Source organism: Rattus norvegicus, chromosome X, assembly GCF_021556685.1.
Source record: "Rattus norvegicus strain SHRSP/BbbUtx chromosome X, alternate assembly SHRSP_T2T, whole genome shotgun sequence".
NCBI classification, from domain to species: Eukaryota; Metazoa; Chordata; class Mammalia; order Rodentia; family Muridae; genus Rattus; species Rattus norvegicus.
In genome coordinates this window covers 137,164,562-137,183,577 of record NC_141554.1, presented here as the reverse complement: position 1 = coordinate 137,183,577, position 19,016 = coordinate 137,164,562, and the positions used below count along the sequence as shown (strand labels likewise).

Below are 19,016 nucleotides of genomic sequence, written 5' to 3'. Positions count from 1 at the left end.
GCCAGGTTGCCTGTCTTCCAAATTAACCTATGCGAAGGCAACAGTAGTGCTTATCTTCCTCTGGACCACACATCCCAGCCTGGCCTTCCCGTTGATGTGCCTCAGGATACCCTATTTTGTCATATGAGAAGACCAATAGGCCACAGGAGTCTACATCATGTGTATTCACTCCAAGCTTAGCCTTCTTCTCCACTAAGATAGTGACAGTGTAGACCCTACTTGAAGGGCAGGTAGTCTCTTAGTGCGGAACCTGCCTTGCCAGAAGCTATTTTTGCCTGGCCTATGCCAATAGCATCTTTTTTTTTTCTCTCTCACTTTGTCTCCGGCCTCCTCTTGGAGTCAAGCATAAGCAGCTGAAAGTCTACTAGTTCAAGACTTCAGTGAACTGCCTCAGTGAACTTACCCACAAGAGGCATTTTAGCAGAGGAAAACCTTTGTAGCGATGGCTGTGCAGGGCGAGAGGAGCTGGTATTTGACAAATCAGGTGAGGTCCCTTTTGATCTGGATGTACTATCCAATGTCAAATTTCTCTAACCTTTCCTCAGAAGATTCAGCGCCAGTTTGGTTTCTTGCTTCATGACCATGGAATCTGGGGTCAACTTCTTTCCCTTAATCCTCATTACTTTTACTTGACTGATGGGCAAATTATTTAATTTGATGCAATGAAAATCTTTCCTTGAATTGTCTTTCCTTTTACATTCCATAGTTCCCATTGCTAAGAAATCCACACATTCTTTGTACATTTTTCTCCACCCATCTTGAGTTTATTTATTATAAGCCTTTATAGAAAATAAATACATACAAGTTAAATAAACTTACCTAAGGGTGAACATTTACCCAAGCCAGTGACTCATTTTAGACTCTCACTCCAAAGCCTATTTCTAACTACTATGTTGTAGTTACTATGTCTATCAATAACAGGAGCTCAGACTCATTACCGAAGCATATATTAAACATCAGTGGTAGACTAGGGAAAGCTGTATTTGAAAGTAAATTCTACAGAAAAAGATGGGCGGAGCTTGAATTTCATCTTCTCTGTAGATCTCTTCAAATTCTAAGATGCTATGTTTTTTTCTTTACAGTTTTCTTTCCTGCTACACCCCCAAACAAGTCTTCTATTTTAGGCAAGTTAATGATCTTCTTTCTTCCAAGGTACTACCTTACCTACCCCCCTTCATTCATTTGCATAGCCTCACTTGTGTACACTGGTCAAATTCAATTCCTTGTGAGAGCACAGTCCTTGAACAACCACAAAGATTTTGTTAAAATAAAAAAAGAAGAAAGAAAAAGAAAGAATGTGTTCTTAATGGACTCCTTGTCACATTAGCAGGTGAATGTTTTAAGTGCCTAAGAGACACTTATGGGTACAGTTTTAGTGTTCTATTATCAGTGTCAGTGAAGTAGATTAGCAATTGTGATTCAATTTTTTGCCACATTTGACCACAAACTCTTAAGTATCTGACTGCTTTGTATCTTTTATCATAAGGGGGTTAGAAATCTTCAAACTGTGCTTGCTTTCACATTATAAGCTTATACCTGTAGAAATATTTCCTTGGTCATGCGCCAGTTCCATAAGTTGCTAAGATAACAATGAAGTAATTGCTTTGAAATGGCACTTTATGTCAAATGAATTTGTTAAACTCTGGAAGATTATAATTCCAAGTTCCTTTCTATAAGATGACACTTTTGCTAGATTTGATAACTGTGTGGATTGGAAGGACGGATACCAAGCATTAAAGTGGAAGAATCCACGAGGCTAAGGTGGCAGACTGAATAATGACTAAAAGAAACGGATTACAACATTGTTCACTAGTACTCAAAGAAAGTATCAATAGTCTATGGGACTAGGCATGAAGGCAATCAACTGGAATAATTAGAATGTACTGGTGAATACCCATACATTGATATGGTCCTTTACCATTGTTTTTTATCTATAACCTGTACTGAAAGGCATGATTGCATTTAAATGTCTGATGCTAAGCCGGGGGCTTATTGATTAGTGGTACTGTATATACCTAGCATGTGCAAGGTCTCAGGTTTGCTTCCCAGTGTTACAATAAACAAAGATACAAGCAAATAAATCACGGTATCTAATATCTAGTGGTATTGCCCAAGTTAATGTGAGTAATGAATTACTCAGGAGAGACAGAGACAGAGAATTTTTACCCATTTTTCCATTTACAATTATGATTCAATCCCAAGAGTCAGTTCCTTCAGGAAAACAATTTATTAGTGATCCACATAAGTACAGTGATTCTCTTAAAGGATTTTCATATTTGTTAGTTATACAGATGAAATACTAATAACCCGAGAGGAAAACCAGCTTTGACTATATATATATATATATATATATATATATATATATATACACACACACACACACACACATATATATATATATATATATATATAATCATCACTGGGAATACTTCATTAAGATAAGGACCCCTAGAATATATCTAATCCTGATCACAGATATCCTAGCTATTCTAATTTGCTGTGATAAACTATAGAGTTTGTTTGTTTGCACTTCCAGGTCATAGTTTATCATTAGGGGAAATTAGGGCAGGAACTGCACCAGGAACGTGGTGGTTAGAAGTGAAGCAGAACCAGGAAAGAATGCTAATTACTGGCTTGCTCTCAGGTTCATATTCACCTACCTTTCTTACATAGCCCACAGCTACTTACCTAGCATTGGTACTGCACACAGTGGGCTAGGCTTTCCTATGCCTTTACAGTTATGCCCACAAGCCAATCTACTGGAGGCCGTTCTTCAAACAAGGTCCTCTCTTCTCAGTATGTCAAGTTGACAACAGAGATTACTCTTCACACTGACTTATTATCAAAAATTTCTATTACGATTTCTGACAATCAAAGCAAGAGTCTACAATGTAAAGACGTGAACATTTCCACCAATGCTAAGTCTATAATAGTATAAATAAGTGAGCCTGCAGAGCAGCAAGAAAGAGCTTTGGTCAGATATAAGGAAGAACTGTTTTGGAATGAATTATTGAGCTCAAGCTCAATACAAAATTAGATGAGAGCAATCATCTCTGCCGGGGAGTGTTTTCATTTCCTTTCTTGCCTAGAAAAGGGCAACAAACCAGGGAACTTTTCTGTGACACTTAAGGCCCTTTGATTTACCTCAGACTTGCAAGGCTAAGACTTTTATTTCACATATACTTTGAAGTCTACAAATGAAAGCATTGATTGTTTTTAAAGAGAAAGAATGCCACCATTTTTTTTTGCCCTGGTGTGTGGTGTTTCTAGAAAGTCAGCTGAATTATTATATTGCCAAAGGCAAGAAGAGCCTATTGTTCCTTCTGGTTGAATTAAAATAAGAAAAAGAATAGACTAATCACCCAACTCAGTTTCTTTAGTCCTTTGGACATTTTTTATCTAATTATAGTTTCAAAAATAAAGCCATTATCTTGATAACTGAAGGAATCAAAAGTAACCAGAATACTTTCTTCCTCGGGTCTGATAGAATCTCGATGTGAGAAGATTTGTCTTCAGTGACAAACTTGAGAAGGGGAGAATGGAGATGGCACAGAAAAGGCAGGGTTGAAAAATGCAAATCCTTATCTTAATGACCTCAATTATTAATATAGCTTTAAAATGATTCTGTAAGTTCATTGCACCAGAGCCTGTAGCAGTTAGCCTAGCAGCCAAAGAATGTAAAGTTAACCTCATACATTAGTGATAAAGAGGTTTGTGGTTGAAACTGAATCATAATATTTTAAAATTGGAAACCACTTTGTCTGACTACAACATTTTTAGTAGTGAAGAAACAGACCAGGAGAAGGGATTTGTCTGAGGTCACATGATTAATCCTGAGAACTGGATGTAATTATGGCCAAACCTATGTAAAAATTTCAATTCAGCTAACATTGTGTGATTGATTTATTGTTACTAGAAGTGTTGACTTCCCCTATGCTAATAGCATTATATAATTCGCAGCAAACTAACCTATTGGAATATGAGACTTCTGCTTCCCAGGCCAGAGCTCTTTGACCTTCAGATAAGAGAAAGACTTTGATATTAGTAAACAGCACATTTGTGAGGGAATTACTTATGGTGAATTGTACGCATGCAGTTTAACAATTCACAGAAGGAATTCTTCATATCTGCTTACTTTTCTATGCTCACTACCAACCCACCCTTAAGTCCACTTCATCCATATAAAAGCATTTATAAGTATGATTTCTCTGTGACTTGAACTTTTGTATAATGACAAGGGGTTATCTGTCTCTTGATTTTTTTTAACTTAGTTTTTTTTTTTTTGAGAATTTTATACGTGTCATATTTATTTGCAGTTCTCCATTTCTCCCTTCCAACTTCTTTTAGCCCTCCCAAATTCATGATCCTGTCTTATATTATGTATGCTATATATTAAACAATATATTATATGTTATATATTATATATACATATGTCTATATAAACACAGCTTTATGAATCTATTTAGTGGTGTTCATATGTATATATGTATATGGTTGTCTGGGAGTAGACAACCTATGATTGTGTTCATTCCTGAAGTGATTCACCCTCTCTAAAGGTTAATTGACTATAGCTCTTCATCTAGGCCTATGACCTTATAAGTATTTCCCTATCTACCTTGGCATGTCATTGTGCAGGTGTCAATTAGCAACCACATTTTTGAGAATTCTAGGTGTATCTTACAAGTTACTATCTCACAGGAGAAGTCCTGGTCTCTTGTTCATTGCAATCTTTCTGGTCTCTCTTTTGTAATGTTCCCTGAGCATTAGGTTTCGAAACTGTGTTATAGATGCATCAATTAGGGATGGAGAATCCCAATAAGTTGTCTGCATTTTGACCAGTTGTAGCTTTTTGTAATGGTCTGTCTGCTGTAGAAAGAAAACCTTTGTGAAGGTGAGAGCTACACTTATCTGTGGGTATAAGGATAGAATGAAGGACATAGTTAGAAGCCCAATCAATATGAGGAAATCTATGTATGATTCTGTCAATATACTCAACTACCTGTGGCCAGTAAGGTCATAGTCCCTAGAAGAGAACCCAACACCACCCCTATTTTCGGTTTTTTTTTTTTTAGTCAGACTTCTTTTAGAGGGTGGGAAGGGGGAAGAGAGGGAAAGTAGGAGCGAGCACTTTGGTTCCCTGAATCTCAATTTCAGAGAAAGGAAACTCTTGTATTTTGGAAGGTTCTGTTCCTGTCTGTTAGTTCAGTAAAGTTAAGGCCCCCTTTTCATGTCTTTTAGGTCTCTAAGAACTTCTTGGCATTTGTAAGTAAAAGAGCATGCTTAGACATTCAGTGAAAATTAGTTTTGGTGCTGAATTTATTACTAACTAGTCTTTGACCTCGAGTAAATCGCAGAAGCAGCCATTTCTAAGTGTCAGTTTTCAAATGTATTTAATATGAAAAGCATTTTAAAGCTGTCAAATACTACTTTTGTGATTAATGCATTGAACATTGGAATTTCAAAGTCTGAATGTACCATATTGCTTTCTCTGTTGTTTGGGTTTTTTTTGTTTTGTTTTGTTTTGTTTTGTTTTAATGGGTTAAACCAAGAAAAAAAAAACTTTATGCTGAACAATATACAACCTTAGTCTCATTTTATATAAAACCATTCTGAGGAATGTAACTTAAGGCCTATAAACACCTCTAGCTCTAAATGCATGTTTCAGTAAATGATGATGTCTGTGTCACTGATATCACACTTGAGAGACTAGAACGTAAGTGCAAGGAGGTCATACGAGCATTGTTCTACCTCCGCAGTAGGGTGACACCCTGCAGAGGTTTCTAGAGAATTTTCACTACTCCCTCACAAATATGGGGAAATTTCCTCCTCCCCATGAAATGAAAAAAAAATGAGAAAAGAACCTCCACATTCCTAAATATTGAAATTTATTTTAAGAGTAACATGACTTGCATTTCTAAAACCTATCCTTAGGATTCTTCTATATAGTGGGTAGCTGGCAACGATATTCTCTTGTGTTAGAATTAAGAAATAGTGTTGTTCTAATACACTTATCTTACATTTAAATGTTTTTTCTCCCCAACTTACATCAAGACAGATTCTAAGTGAAACTAGCCTCATATTAGTTCTACACAGGAACAGGTTTTCTTTTTTTCAGGAGATGGTGAGTTTATTTTGTCTTGTCTGGATGAAGGTTTGATTTGCTCTTGAATGTTCCCTGATGGAGACTAGGAGGAAGCACAGGGTGTCTTCCCTCTCATTTTCATCTTCACCAACCACAGACAGAGCAGCATATTTGCAGAACTGAACTTAGAGGCTGGATTCTCCTCAAAATTCTTTGACTCAGACTCAGGTATGGATCTGGAGTCTCGATCTTTTTTGCCCTTCTTCCTATCCAAGTCCTTCCAGTGGTCTCTGTTCTCTCCATCTCCAGCACTATGACTGGAGTTCCCACTTTCACCTTTTGTAACATTACCCTGTCCATTTTATTTTCCTCTTTTTTTTTTTGATGGTCTTTCCTCAGAGGGCTGAGCTGGACCTACTTTCTCTCCACTACTTGTTGGAGATATGGTACTCTGTGTCTGACCTCTAAGATCAAGTAAGAGGGTTAGAGCTTTGCTTCACCCATGTATTCTTTGGTGGAGGGGCTGACATTATTTTTAAAGGCGGATCCAGTTCAGGAGGCTTAGAGGTTGGAGAGTGACAGTCTTCTTTATTGAGGATTTCATTTTCTAGAAACTTCTCATTCTATGTTGTGTATTTCTGTCAGATGTGGCCAAGATCACAATCAGCTATGACTCACTTCCTGTCCTCAAGTGTTCTCTTTCCTGAGTTTCTTCACTTGACCAACTTGGGTGTCTCTCTTTGGCTGGCGGTATAGTTTTCGCTCATCCAGCTGACATTGCAACTTCGCCTTCTCCTTCTGTAACCTCTCCTCTACTTCTCTTTCTCTAGCAGCTGTGTCAACCAACTTTGGCTCTGCAAAGACAGAAGCTGCTTGACTGGATTGTGAAGTGATAGCAGAGGAATCATCCTCTTTAAGAGTGCTCAAAGGCTTGAGAATCAGTTTCAGTCCTTGGCAAGGGTGGGGGTGTCTGTCATCATGTATATAATTGTCCCAAGAGTAGTCATCTCTGAAGCTACGTGACTAATTGCCTAGTCTTTCATACAGCTCTTCATAGTGGTCCTCACCTCCTCTGTAGTCCTCATCCCTCCTGTGCCCACTTCCAAATGTTCTTCTGCTACTGCCTATCCTGGAGTCATAGCCTTGGTTATAGTCTACTTCCCTAGTCATAGTCGCAAGTGATCCTGTCCCTCCTGGTAGCACATGTCTCTGCATGGGCCATCCAGATAACCTACCCCATACCAGTTTGAATAGTAAAAATCTTGATACTTGTCTCCAAAGCTATCATCACCTCTTCTAGGTGGATAATCATCAAAGCTGTCTGTAGCAAGATTGGCCCTCCAATCTCAGTCTGATTTGTCAGAATCTTGACTTCTACCTCTACCAAAGAAACAGCTGGTCATCCCTGTCTTTAACCTGTGCTTGAACTGCAACATGCAGTCTACTTTTCCTGTTACCTAGAGATGGTTCATTGAGACCTAAAACACTGAGCAGAGAATTCAGGTTCTCAAATTCTGCATAGCCAAAACCTATCAACTTGTCTGGATTGCTAGATTAAATGGTAAGCATACAGTGCTGGTATGTAATTCTCTAAAGAATTTCTTAATAGAGTCTTCTGTCACATCATAGCACAGATTCCATAGGAAAGCTGTGTAGGGTAGCAATTTGGTTCCCAAGTAGCCCATGGACCAGTGGGAAGGATGGAATATTCAACTATCCCACATAGTTGACCTATCTCCTTGCAGATATCTGTTTTGTCATCCCAGTTGACTGCTTTGGGGACTTAGACACCTCCTCCAGCAGTTCCCCCATCCTCAGTTAGAAAGTCTGTTAGCAAGATGCTCTTACCTGTCTTATTCTTATGTTTGCTGAGGCTGCCATACTGGGAGAGGAAGAGAGAACGCAAAGGAAGCGAGATTTCATTTTTGTGAATTTCAAATGCAGAACATCTCTGATGCTTTTTCAACATGTTCATTTATATGAGGTCGCAAATTTTAAAATTCTATCTCTTCTAACATATAACAATGAAAATACGTTTTAGAGAGCTAATGAGATGGTTCAGCAGGTAAAATCACTTGCTGGCAAGCTTGATGACCTGTGTTTGATCCCCAGGGTCTGTCACCACTCTAGAGGGGGTGGGACTGTTGAGAAGAGAGCTGATAAATGAGGTGGACTAGTGTATCATACAATAGCCAATTTTATTCAGCACTTCAGACCATTCGTATTCTGAGGGTTAAGGACACGTGGGTAATGTTCTCATGAGTTCATGCTATATACAGTCACAAAGATAAGCCACACATGGCAAAAAACATTATTCCATAGAGCTGTATTAAAGGATGGCTCAAACATGTAATTGAATAAGAACAGTACACAATAATGAATTATCTAAAGTAAACTCACTACTACCCACTACACACTAAAGTCACAAGATTCTTGTCCTGTTTTCTTGGAGTGTTCTAACAAGCACACAAAATTCTCCTCACATGACTCCATTCCTGGACCATGTTCCAACAAGGACCCACACAGTGGAAGTCAAAAAGCAGTTGCTGCTTGAGTTGTCTCTGACCTCCCTCCTGCAGCATGTCTTTAGATAAGTGCATGTTAATGGGAGGACCCACAGAAGTTAGAAAACTAGTAAGGGAATGGGAGGGTTTCAAGAGAAAGAGGAAAGAGATACAAGTGGTATGATGAGAGAAGAGAGAATAACAGAACAAAAGGGGCTAAATGGGGTAGGGAGCAATATAGAAAAGTTAGTAGTGTGAGAGATAGGTAAAACGAGAGACCTTTACAAAAGCCATGTGAAACCCCACTACTGTAGAAGCTTCCTTACACAAATACATATGCAGATACTTACACCAAAAGTCAGTTTGTGGTTACCCAATAAGAGGGAAACAGTGCTTCTCCCAGACACTAAAGGCTATCACATAAAAAGCCCAGTGACAGGTACAAGTTAGCCTTTTTTGAAGTGTTGGTCAGTAGAGTCCTATTCCCCTAACTCAGACATTGTAACTTATTGCCAGTGTTCTTTGGTATGCTGTAGAACCATAGTTCTCAACTTGTGGGTCTTGACCCCCCACATGGGTTATCTATCTGTTATCCTGGTAGTTATTAATTGGGTCAAACCCTGTGATTGGCTAGGGCATAGATGATAGGGATAACCTAACACTATTATACTGCTAAATTAGACACAGTAATAACCTGTCCCTGTCTCTTAGTAAATGTATATTAGTGTACATCTCAACTCTTTTAGAGGATCTTGTTTGTGCATGGATGCTGATTAATACAGAGACGTGAATTTGGTCAACAGGAAGAGAGACTATGGAGTGCTCATCTCTAAACAGCACATTTTCATCACACCTCTTCCCCCATGGTGAAGTATGATTTAGAAAAGACATGATTGAAATACTGCAAGAGCAAGAAGTAGTAGATGTCTCCAAGTAAAACAATTTTCTGGACATGACATTGTTCATTCTTGAACTCATACCATCTTTGACTAGATGTACAAATCCTGCACAAATTAAAGCCAGCCAGAATACCAGAATACCAGAATACCAGCATGTAGTGGAGTGGAGCTCTTGACAATTAGAGTAAGGAGAGTCCACTTTCCTCAGGGATGTGGCTACTGTGAAACTAGCCAGCTCCAGTATATTGTCCTTCATGTGCACACAAACAGGTCACACTAAGCAATTTCTATGGCTTTGATTTTTACTTTTTAAAAGAAAAGCACATGAGCCTATAGAGATTGTTCAGTGATACCAGTGCATATTGCTCTCACAGAGAGTCAGAGTTAGCTCCCAGCACCCACATCAGTTGGCTAACAACCACCTGTAACTCACACTTCAGGGTATTCTGTATCTGTGTCCTTCCAGAGCACCCAGACAAATATATGCCTGTGCACATTAGGCATACACATATCCATACACCATAACTAAAAATAATAAAAATATTATTTGTGTAAATAATAATGTCATTTAGGAAATGTGATATAACAAAAATAACTCTTAAAGAAAAGAATATATGGAGTTTGGAGGGAAAATCATGTGGACATAGAGTAGGAATTAGTAGGGAGAGATTGGGGTAGGTTGACCAAATACATCATATGTATCGATGAAATTGTCACCAATAAGTAAAAGAAAAACATTAGCAGTGTACACTATTTTATGACTGAATATGTCTAGAATGTCCTGTTTGAAGCTAAGGTGACAGAAAAATAAATTTGGCAAATAAAGCAGTTATGTAAATGTTGACATTTCTGTGTATGTAAATACAGAACAAAGAGACCTCCTTAGCTGCAATTTTTTTCTCTGCTCTGTTTCATGATATATACTTATTTGCTGAGATCCATGAAGATGAAAATCCCTATGGTTATGAACAAGAGGACCTTCTTGATTTTGTTCACTCTTGAATTTCATTTATAGTGTAAATTAATATTTATAGTCTATAGTACTCCTCATTTGGGCCATTTGTTGTATGACAGAATTAATTTTAAAGAAGTTGTTTTATTTCATATTGTATTTTGAGCAAAGAAAGATCTCCTGTGTAAGCCGTATTATAAAACACTCTGAGGGTTGATGGAAGTCGCACACATGTCCAGCAGAAACATGCAGAACCGAGTGTCTTAATTTGCAGGGTAGGGCCAGTGCTTAGCAGGTAGCCTCCCCCAACTATGGCCACTTTTTCTGCAAATTGGCTTTAATGACAGTAATAGCAGCCACAGCAGCAGTACCTTTTATTTATTAAATATTGATTGTATGCCAGCTACTCTGACCAAGTGGCTCACACATAGAAACGCAAGCAGTCTTTACAACAAATCTATAAGACAGCCATTCGTTCCTTTGTTTTGAGGTATTTCTAAAAATTGAGGCTTGGACAATATGAAACCTTCTCAGGCTACAAGTGCTAAGTTGTAGAAGAGGTCTTTAAAGAGAGAAACAGTAATAGTTGTTATCAGCACATATTCAGGGTTCTGGCTCTGTCTTTAGACAATTTACTGCAGCCCTGTAAGCCTCAGTTTCCTTATTATGAAATGCGGGTCATGATACTAAATATGATGCTGTTTTAGAATTCATTCAAAAATTAAATGAAGAGAAAATTGCTGTTTTGTTCAATTAATATTTATTTATTCTTAATCAGTGTTAGTCATTTTGGTAGGCATTAAGCTGTTACAATAAGCTGTGAATAAGACAGACATTGACCCTTGTCTTGTGACAAAGCCTAATGAGAAAGACAGCCATTAAGCAAATAATTAAATATTTGCACTTATGCTAAGTGCTATGTAGGAGGGACTGCTAGAATAAAGCACGGTAAATAAGAGTAAATATTTACTGCATGTGTATTATATGCTGGGAACTATGCCAGGTAAAGAATTGAGTACAAGTACATCATCAAAATGAACAGAGGGCACGATTTCATAAGCTTGTATGTTGGTTTAAAATGAGCTTGGAGAAGCCTGCCCTCAGTCAGCCAAGGAAACGTTGAGAGAAGGGAGTAAAACCTATGAAGATGTTTGGTTGAAACCATTGGAAAGGGAAGAAACAAGTTGTAAATATGCTTTCTTTCTGCAAGATTAATTCCTGAAGGTCATGTAATCCTTGAAGTATAAGAGGCATCCCCGGCTTGAAAGTACACAAGAAAAATTTTAGGAAACTTGTCTGACTAACCATGGGCACTAGGCCTTCCTTCTCCAATGCTAGGAGTTGAGTTTGCGTCAGAATTTGGCATAAAGGCTGTGAAAGTGACAAGTCACAGCTATCCCCTGTTTTCAGATTTTAATGTCGTTTCATACAAATATAGTGACTCTTCTGGCAAGCTGTTTTTATTCCCTTTCATAATTACCCTGATGTACTATGAACAGCCTGAGAAACATTGACTAATGCATCTCAAATTATCTCAGCAGGGTAACCACAAGGTTTCAGCTTCTCCTGATTTTGTGCCAGGTCTCTGTTAAGCTGCTCTTGTCACATTAGGTATGTGAAGGGAGGAGTCTAGATCATTCAGGATGGGGCTTGCCATCAATTAAGACAGTTGTTCTTTGCTGTAGGGTGCCACTCTCTGTGGCAAGACCTATAGAGAGGAAATGCCTTTACTTTCTGTTCTCCTATCTAGTGACCTGTTGGTTGATTGGGAAGCTGTGTGTTGCCACTCAGATGGCTTAGAAGTGTTTTCTGCCTTGATTGGTATGAGCCAAGTAGTAGAGGTTGAAGGACTTGATTCTTTTCTTTTTCCCTAGGCCCCTAGCTAGCAAAGTGAAGTGTGGTTTAGGCCTTCACATACAGATAGGTGAAAGTTGTTTTATCATGAGTCTTTGAAAATCTTGTTATTATACTTGATCCTTTAGGTTGCAAATCCTTGGATTCAAAGAACCCTGGATCAAAGATAGTGGCAAAATCATGTTGGACCAGGAATATAGTTCAGTGTTAGAATGCTTGCCTAGCTAGCATGTGTGAGGCCCTAAGTTCAATTCCTAGTAACATACATATAAAATACTGTTTGTACTGAATAAGGACAGATGACTTACTGGTCTCTAGCACCCACCACACCAATCATTTACATTGTATTAGATTCTAGAAATAATCTACCAACGGCTTAAGTATATAAGAGGACAAATACAAGTCATTTACACATGCATTGAGGACACAAAGTATGATGGAAAAATAGGCAGAGTAACCTCTTCAAAGCCAGGGTTTTAGATGGCAGTTCCTATGTGCATTTCATTGTGTCCTATTGCAAAGAACACAACGATAGAGACCTAAGCTGTACTTTCAGGGAATATAAATAAACTATAAATTGCAAAGAGAAATAACTAGTTTTGAATGACAAGACTGGACATATACAAAGCAAATAATATTTGTAGCTCAATAAATGTATGAGAATAGGGATGGAGAAGATGAGGATAAGAAAAAGAAATTTAGTAGATGATTAGGACTTGAAAAGTCAGGAAACATAGAAATGAAAAGTATTTAAATTCAATGATTCCTCTTTAAACAGAGTATAATTATCCTACTTTTATGCATAAGTCAGTTATGACGTGGCTTGGATAATTTTCCTAGTGTTAAAAAAAAGCTGCTACACACACACACACACACACACACACACACACACACACACACACACACAGAGTCCCCGTCTCTCTACATATATGTGTATGATAACAATTAATAAAAAGTAAGCCATGAATTTGAAAGGGAGCAAAGAGTATTATGTGGGGAGAGTTGGAGGGAGGAAAGGAAAGGGGAAAATAATATAATTATGGTATAATCTAGAAAAATAAAATGCAACTCAGGATTTCTTCTCTGTAGTCTATCCCTCTTTCCATTAAAGCATGGTGTTCATAAACTTGATTTTTTTAACTTTAAAATATTTTTGCAGTGTATACTAACACATAACCATATATACAATCCAATGGACTTCCACAACCAGCTTATTCACATAAAAGTGCTTGATACAAGGCACAGATCATCTGTGGCCTGTAGAAGTTTCCTGTACCTCTTGTAGACTTTCACCACAACTGCTTCCCTTATTTTATCTCCCTATTTCTAATAACTGTATTATTGTGTTAAGAGTTGGGCCATTTACTCTTTGGATATTTAATTATTATTATATGGATCTAGAGCCCAACATGTAAGAGTCCAGAGTTCAGTGGCTAAGGGCTTAGGACAATTGATGACTAAACTCCCCCAATTAGTTTATAAACCCTTCATCATGTCATACTCTGAACCCTGGTATTTGATATTCAATGTCTTCTTTTCAACCATGAGCATCTTGAATCCTGTGAATGTGGCCAGTTTGACAGTTGAGAAGTAGTAGCTATACTTAGGTTTCTTTTTTCTCTGGTGAATAATGAATTTAATCGTATTTTTAAATGTTTGCTAGCCTTTTGGGTTTCTGTTAGAACTCATTTGTGATCTCCTTCACCATTTTCTATAGTTTTTTAGTTTTTAAATTTATAGACTTGTAAGAGTTTTTTTAATCTCATATCAGTTCATGCTTTTTCTGTTAAATGTGTTTCCAAAGTTATCTCATTTGTTTGTTGGTTTGTTTGACTGTTTTCATTGTTTATGCTGTATGCATCACATCTGGTCCAGATTTTTTAGAGTACCCTCAATGTCACATACCCTTATCCCATTGAGCCCAAAAGTATAAATACATAGATCAAATTATGTTTTCCCTGCTGTCGAGTCATCTGGCCTATGGTAGTTGGCAGAGAAGCTCTTGTTTTGTTTACCAGACTGGTTCCAGATGCTCTTTGAGAGAAAAAGAGGGTAGCAGGACACACGTGCCTTTAAAGCTTTGGGATTTGGTATGTGTTAAAGGGAACGTGAACAGTCATTCTAACATCATATACCCAGCTGTTTTGTGCTGTGGTTCTCATATAGCTTAGGCAATTTGGAATGTGTAATTGCTGCTTGAAAATGTTTGGTTATAGAGAAAGAGTTGTGGAACAGTTCTATCTATAAGGAGATCTAAACATCTTTTGGCAAAGGGGAAACTCTCCTAAATCCTCAACCATATTCTTCAGAAATACAAGGTTATGTACACTTTGTATATTATATATAATAACATTTGCTCAAATAAAATAGCAAATACATAAAAACATTTACTAATAAAAATTAAGCCTGCCAGGATAATATTTTGCTACTTATATAAACAGTTTAGAAGCCTTTATGGAAGAAGGCAGTTAGAATCAAATAATATGCTTATATTTGTATTTGGTCACTATTTATAGTACACTTCCTGTGTGTCAAGTAGTGCCCGATAGAAGATGGAAGAATCTGGCAATTTTGAACAGCAAGTGAGAGATGAATAAGATCTGGCCTCTGTATGCAAGGTATTTACACTTAGTAAATAGAAACTGTCCACTTTTGTTGATGAAAATTCCTTCTCTAGAAATTTTAAAGGACCCAAATTTGTTAGTGTGAAGTCGGAATAGTGAGGTTGCATGCAAATAATGAAAGTAAACGCTGTCTTTAATCAGGACCAGTGTGTTATACCTGTGCTTTCTCTCAGCAAGTCCATTAGTAGGCTATTTTCAGGAAAAGTCAATGCAAACATTCAAGTAAGCAAAAAAGATGCCATTTCCCTTTTCAGAATTTCCTTTGGCCAAGGGCTAGTGACACCTTTAATCTATCAAAGGGAAAATGATGTCCATTTGGGTTGATGGGTGCTCAGTTGGTAAAAATAAAAAAGCTGTTTTGGGGTGGTAGAAGCACTGGAGAAGGTCTAAAAGTCAGACCTTCAAGAATAGCTTTATAATTCAGACTTCCAACTTCCGTGCACCCTGTTTCCAGCCCCCTCCACCTACATAGTTCTCACAAACCTTCTTTGAAAGGCTCAGGCTGTTCTGGCTTCCTGGTGAACCTCAGAGTTATTTTTGCAAGTTAGCACTGGCAGGGTAATTCTATCCCCTTCTTTGTGGAACAGGTGCTCAAGTCTTTCAAATTTCATTGGCCACTAGTGGTAAGTTTTTTTCCAGGGCAAGACTTTATAGCCCTGAGTACCTCCAGAAGGTCCAAGTATTCCCCCAGAGACTCTCAATACTAAACTGAAAGCTTATCCGAGCATACGGAAAGAGCCCAAACATGCAATGGTGCTGTGAGGGGCAGGACAGGGTATTTGGAAAGAGCGATCACTTAGAGATCATCTTTCGATGATTTAGAACCACCATGACAAGGGGTGTAGTGAGTATATAAATATTTGTCCCTATAGAGTAATCCAACAGTGAGGGGAAAAGTACCTAAAGCAGAGACTCTTAAGAAAAAGCTTATAAGAAGGATTTCCAAAGAGTTGTGTGTATCAACTGTTGGGAAACTCACCCTCCCCCAGCATTAACTGAACTAGACTCCAAATATCATGTAGTACTGTAGTGGCAAAATTGACTTGATGTCATACCTCTCAGTCCTTACTCTTTCTTATTTTTTTGTTGTTTACTGTTATGAGTGAAGAAGGATGGGAAAGGAAGTAAGACAACCATCAAAAAGACAAAGAAAAATGCACCCTTGGCAGGAAACTCAAGTATTGGATCAAATGTTTCCTGAATTAATTTTAGGACAAAAGATCAACACTATCTTTTTCATAATCTAGGCGAGTATTTTCTTCTTAAACCATGGTCCTTCAGCGGCAGGAAGTGATCACCCCAGACAATTTCCCAGTGACAACTATTACTCTCATCTCAGCCTTTGTATTTTTACCATCTGAATACCCATCAGTCCACATGACCATCATTTTACCTCTCATATCTTTTTAAAATTAATCATTTTATTTATTTATATCCCAAATATTGCCCCCTCCCAGCCTCTCTTCCAGAGTTCCTCCCTGTCCTTTGCCTCTGATGTGGTAATCCCCCAGTTTCCCTGCCTCTCTAGAGCATTAAGTCTCTACAGGATTAGACTCATCCTCTCCCACTGAGACCAGACAAGGCAGGCCTCTGCTACCTATGTGCCAGGGCCTTCAGACCAGCCTGTGTATCCCTTTTCCTCGGCGACTCGGTCTCTGGGAGCTCCCAGGTTAGTTGACACTGTTGGTCTTCCTACGGCGTGTCATCCCCTTCAGCTCCTTAAATGCTTCCCCTAACTCTTCTATTAGGGTCCTCAACCTCAGTTTAATGACTGGCTGATAATATCTGCATCTATGTCAGTCGGCTGCTTGTAGAGCCTCTCAGAGGACTGCCATGTTAGACTCCTGTCTGCAAGCACAACATAGCATCAGTAAGAGTGTCAGGGATTGGTGCCTGCACATGGGATGGGTCCCAAGTTGGACCTGCCACTCGATGGCCTTTCCTTCAGTCTGTTCCATTTTTGTTCCTATATTTCTTTTAGGCAGAAGCAATTTGGGGGCAAAAGATGGTGTAGATGGGTTGGTGTCCCCATCCCTCTACTGGGGGCCCTCTCTAACTGCTGGAGGTAGTCTCTTCAGGTTCCATTTCCTGGAATGGGGAGGTTCCCCTTTCATATCTTAAAGGTGTCAGTAGTACTTGATTACAGGAAATCCTGGAAAGGGACAAGACATCCATTTTTTCTTACTTGAATGATTTCATTGACTTCTTCCTCTATCTGCCCCATTCTCTTGCTCCATTCTCACATTTTACTCTTGATATTTCAAATATCTTGACTCCTCATATTTAAGAACAAGTCAGTTGGATCTTCTTACCAACAGTCGTTTTTCCTGAGAGCATCCTGTTACAATACTGGATGCTTTGCCAGAATGTCTTATGTGCTTTCAGTTCAGTCTGAATAAAATTTTCTTGTAATTCAAATTCACATTTCCCCATTCCAACATATATTATAGACATTTATATGCACAAGTAAATTCCAACTATGCTGTTTATTGTGAGCATCTTCACAATATAGTAATAATAAAGGTAAATAAAAGCCTTCAGAATCTAATGAAGTTCCTAGAACTAGACCCATGTATGTATGAAGCTCTTATATACAACAGAGGTAGCTTATAAGAATAATGGAAAATATAAATGGTATTTAATAAGTAGAGGTATGAAATGGGTTATTTAGTCACAGTTCTTGGGAATAGGAAGTGCAGAATCAGTGGGTTGTATCTGGTGGGGGCCTTCCTACTAATTTAACATAAGGCAGAGGCTACAAGAAAAAGGGAGAGGAGAGAAAGCGAGGGAGCCAGGCTGAATTGATCCATGTGTTCAGGAACTTGATCCCACCAACCCCCTCCTAAAATAGTATTAATTCATTCATGATTTAGGCATCTTCTTAAAATTCCTAACTTCAAATAATGTTACAATTCAGCATGACTTCTAGATGGAATTCAAACATTATCAACTACAAAACTCAAAAGCTAAATTTTAAAACATACAGTGGAAAATATCATTGAACATCTTACTAACCTCGGGAAAGTGAATATGATTTAAGACACAAAACCGAGTATATTAAACAGTTCTGTAAAGGGCAACAAGATGGTTCAGCAGGTAAAGGTGTTTATAGCAAAGCCTGAGGATCTAAGTTCAATCTTTGGGTCCCAAACAGTGGAAGGAAAGAATTGACTCCTGAAGGTTGCCTTCTGACTACAAACATGCCAACACACACACACACACACACACACACACACACACACACACACACGTACTTATTTTTATAATTAAAAATTTGTTGATATGTCTGAATATACCTTAAACTATATAAAATGCAAAATATAGACTAAGAAAACAAAACCGGTGGAGGGATAATACTGAGTATATGTAAAGAAATTATACCAATTATTAAGAAAATGTAAACTGGAAGCTGGGGAGAGAGATGGCTCAGTGGTAAAGTGTGCTTTCGAAAGCTTGCAAAGGACTAGAATTTGATTTGCAGCACCCATATTGGGTGTCTCACAAGTGCCTATAACTCCAGTTGCAGAAGGATCCATGTGGCCTTTGCTGGCACATGTACTCAGGTGCACACACCCCCATATGAACATGCATACATACCCATGAATTAAAATAAAATAATAAAAATAGATTATTTTTAAAGAAATGTATGCACATATGGCTAGTTAACTTCTGAAGAGTGATTCAATGTCATTCCTAATCAGAAATATATGCTTTAAATAATACTATATATTTAAATATTAGCTTTAAACAAATTGGTTAAAATAATAAATAAGGGAAGTCCCACACCCGCGGATCCCGGCCCGCAGCAGCTCTCTGCTCCCAGACCAGGTGAGAGAGAGACCCAACCGCCTGGTCAGGTGGGCACTCCTGAGGCTGCAGAGCGGAAGAGACCACCAACACTGCTCACCCCTGCCCACATCCCTGGCCCAAGAGGAAACTGTATAAGGCCTCTGGGCTCCCGTGGGGGAGGGCCCAGGAGCGGCAGGACCCCTGTGCCTGAGACACCGCGGGAACCTGAAAGAAACAGACCGGATAAACAGTTCTCTGCACCCAAATCCCGTGGGAGGGAGAGCTAAACCTTCAGAGAGGCAGACAAGCCTG

General features: G+C 38.4%; 1 protein-coding gene and 1 pseudogene across 16 annotated transcripts in view; one reads left to right on the top strand and one right to left on the bottom strand.

The window, feature by feature from the left end:
* Enox2 (ecto-NOX disulfide-thiol exchanger 2) overlaps window positions 1-19,016 on the top strand; it is a 322,087-nt gene that overhangs the window by 139,730 nt on the left and 163,341 nt on the right. For 7 of the 16 annotated variants that reach the window (XM_087599652.1, XM_087599648.1, XM_087599651.1 and 4 more), the window contains one exon: window positions 14,808-14,909. The exons of the other annotated variants lie outside the window; for them this stretch is intronic. In XM_087599652.1, coding sequence (XP_087455778.1) covers window positions 14,903-14,909 — 7 coding nt within the window. In that variant the 5' untranslated portion in view covers window positions 14,808-14,902. The remainder of the gene's footprint in view (window positions 1-14,807; window positions 14,910-19,016) is intronic. 16 annotated transcript variants of the gene reach the window in all.
* On the bottom strand, window positions 6,112-8,051 carry LOC134484113 (eukaryotic translation initiation factor 4B-like; annotated as a pseudogene).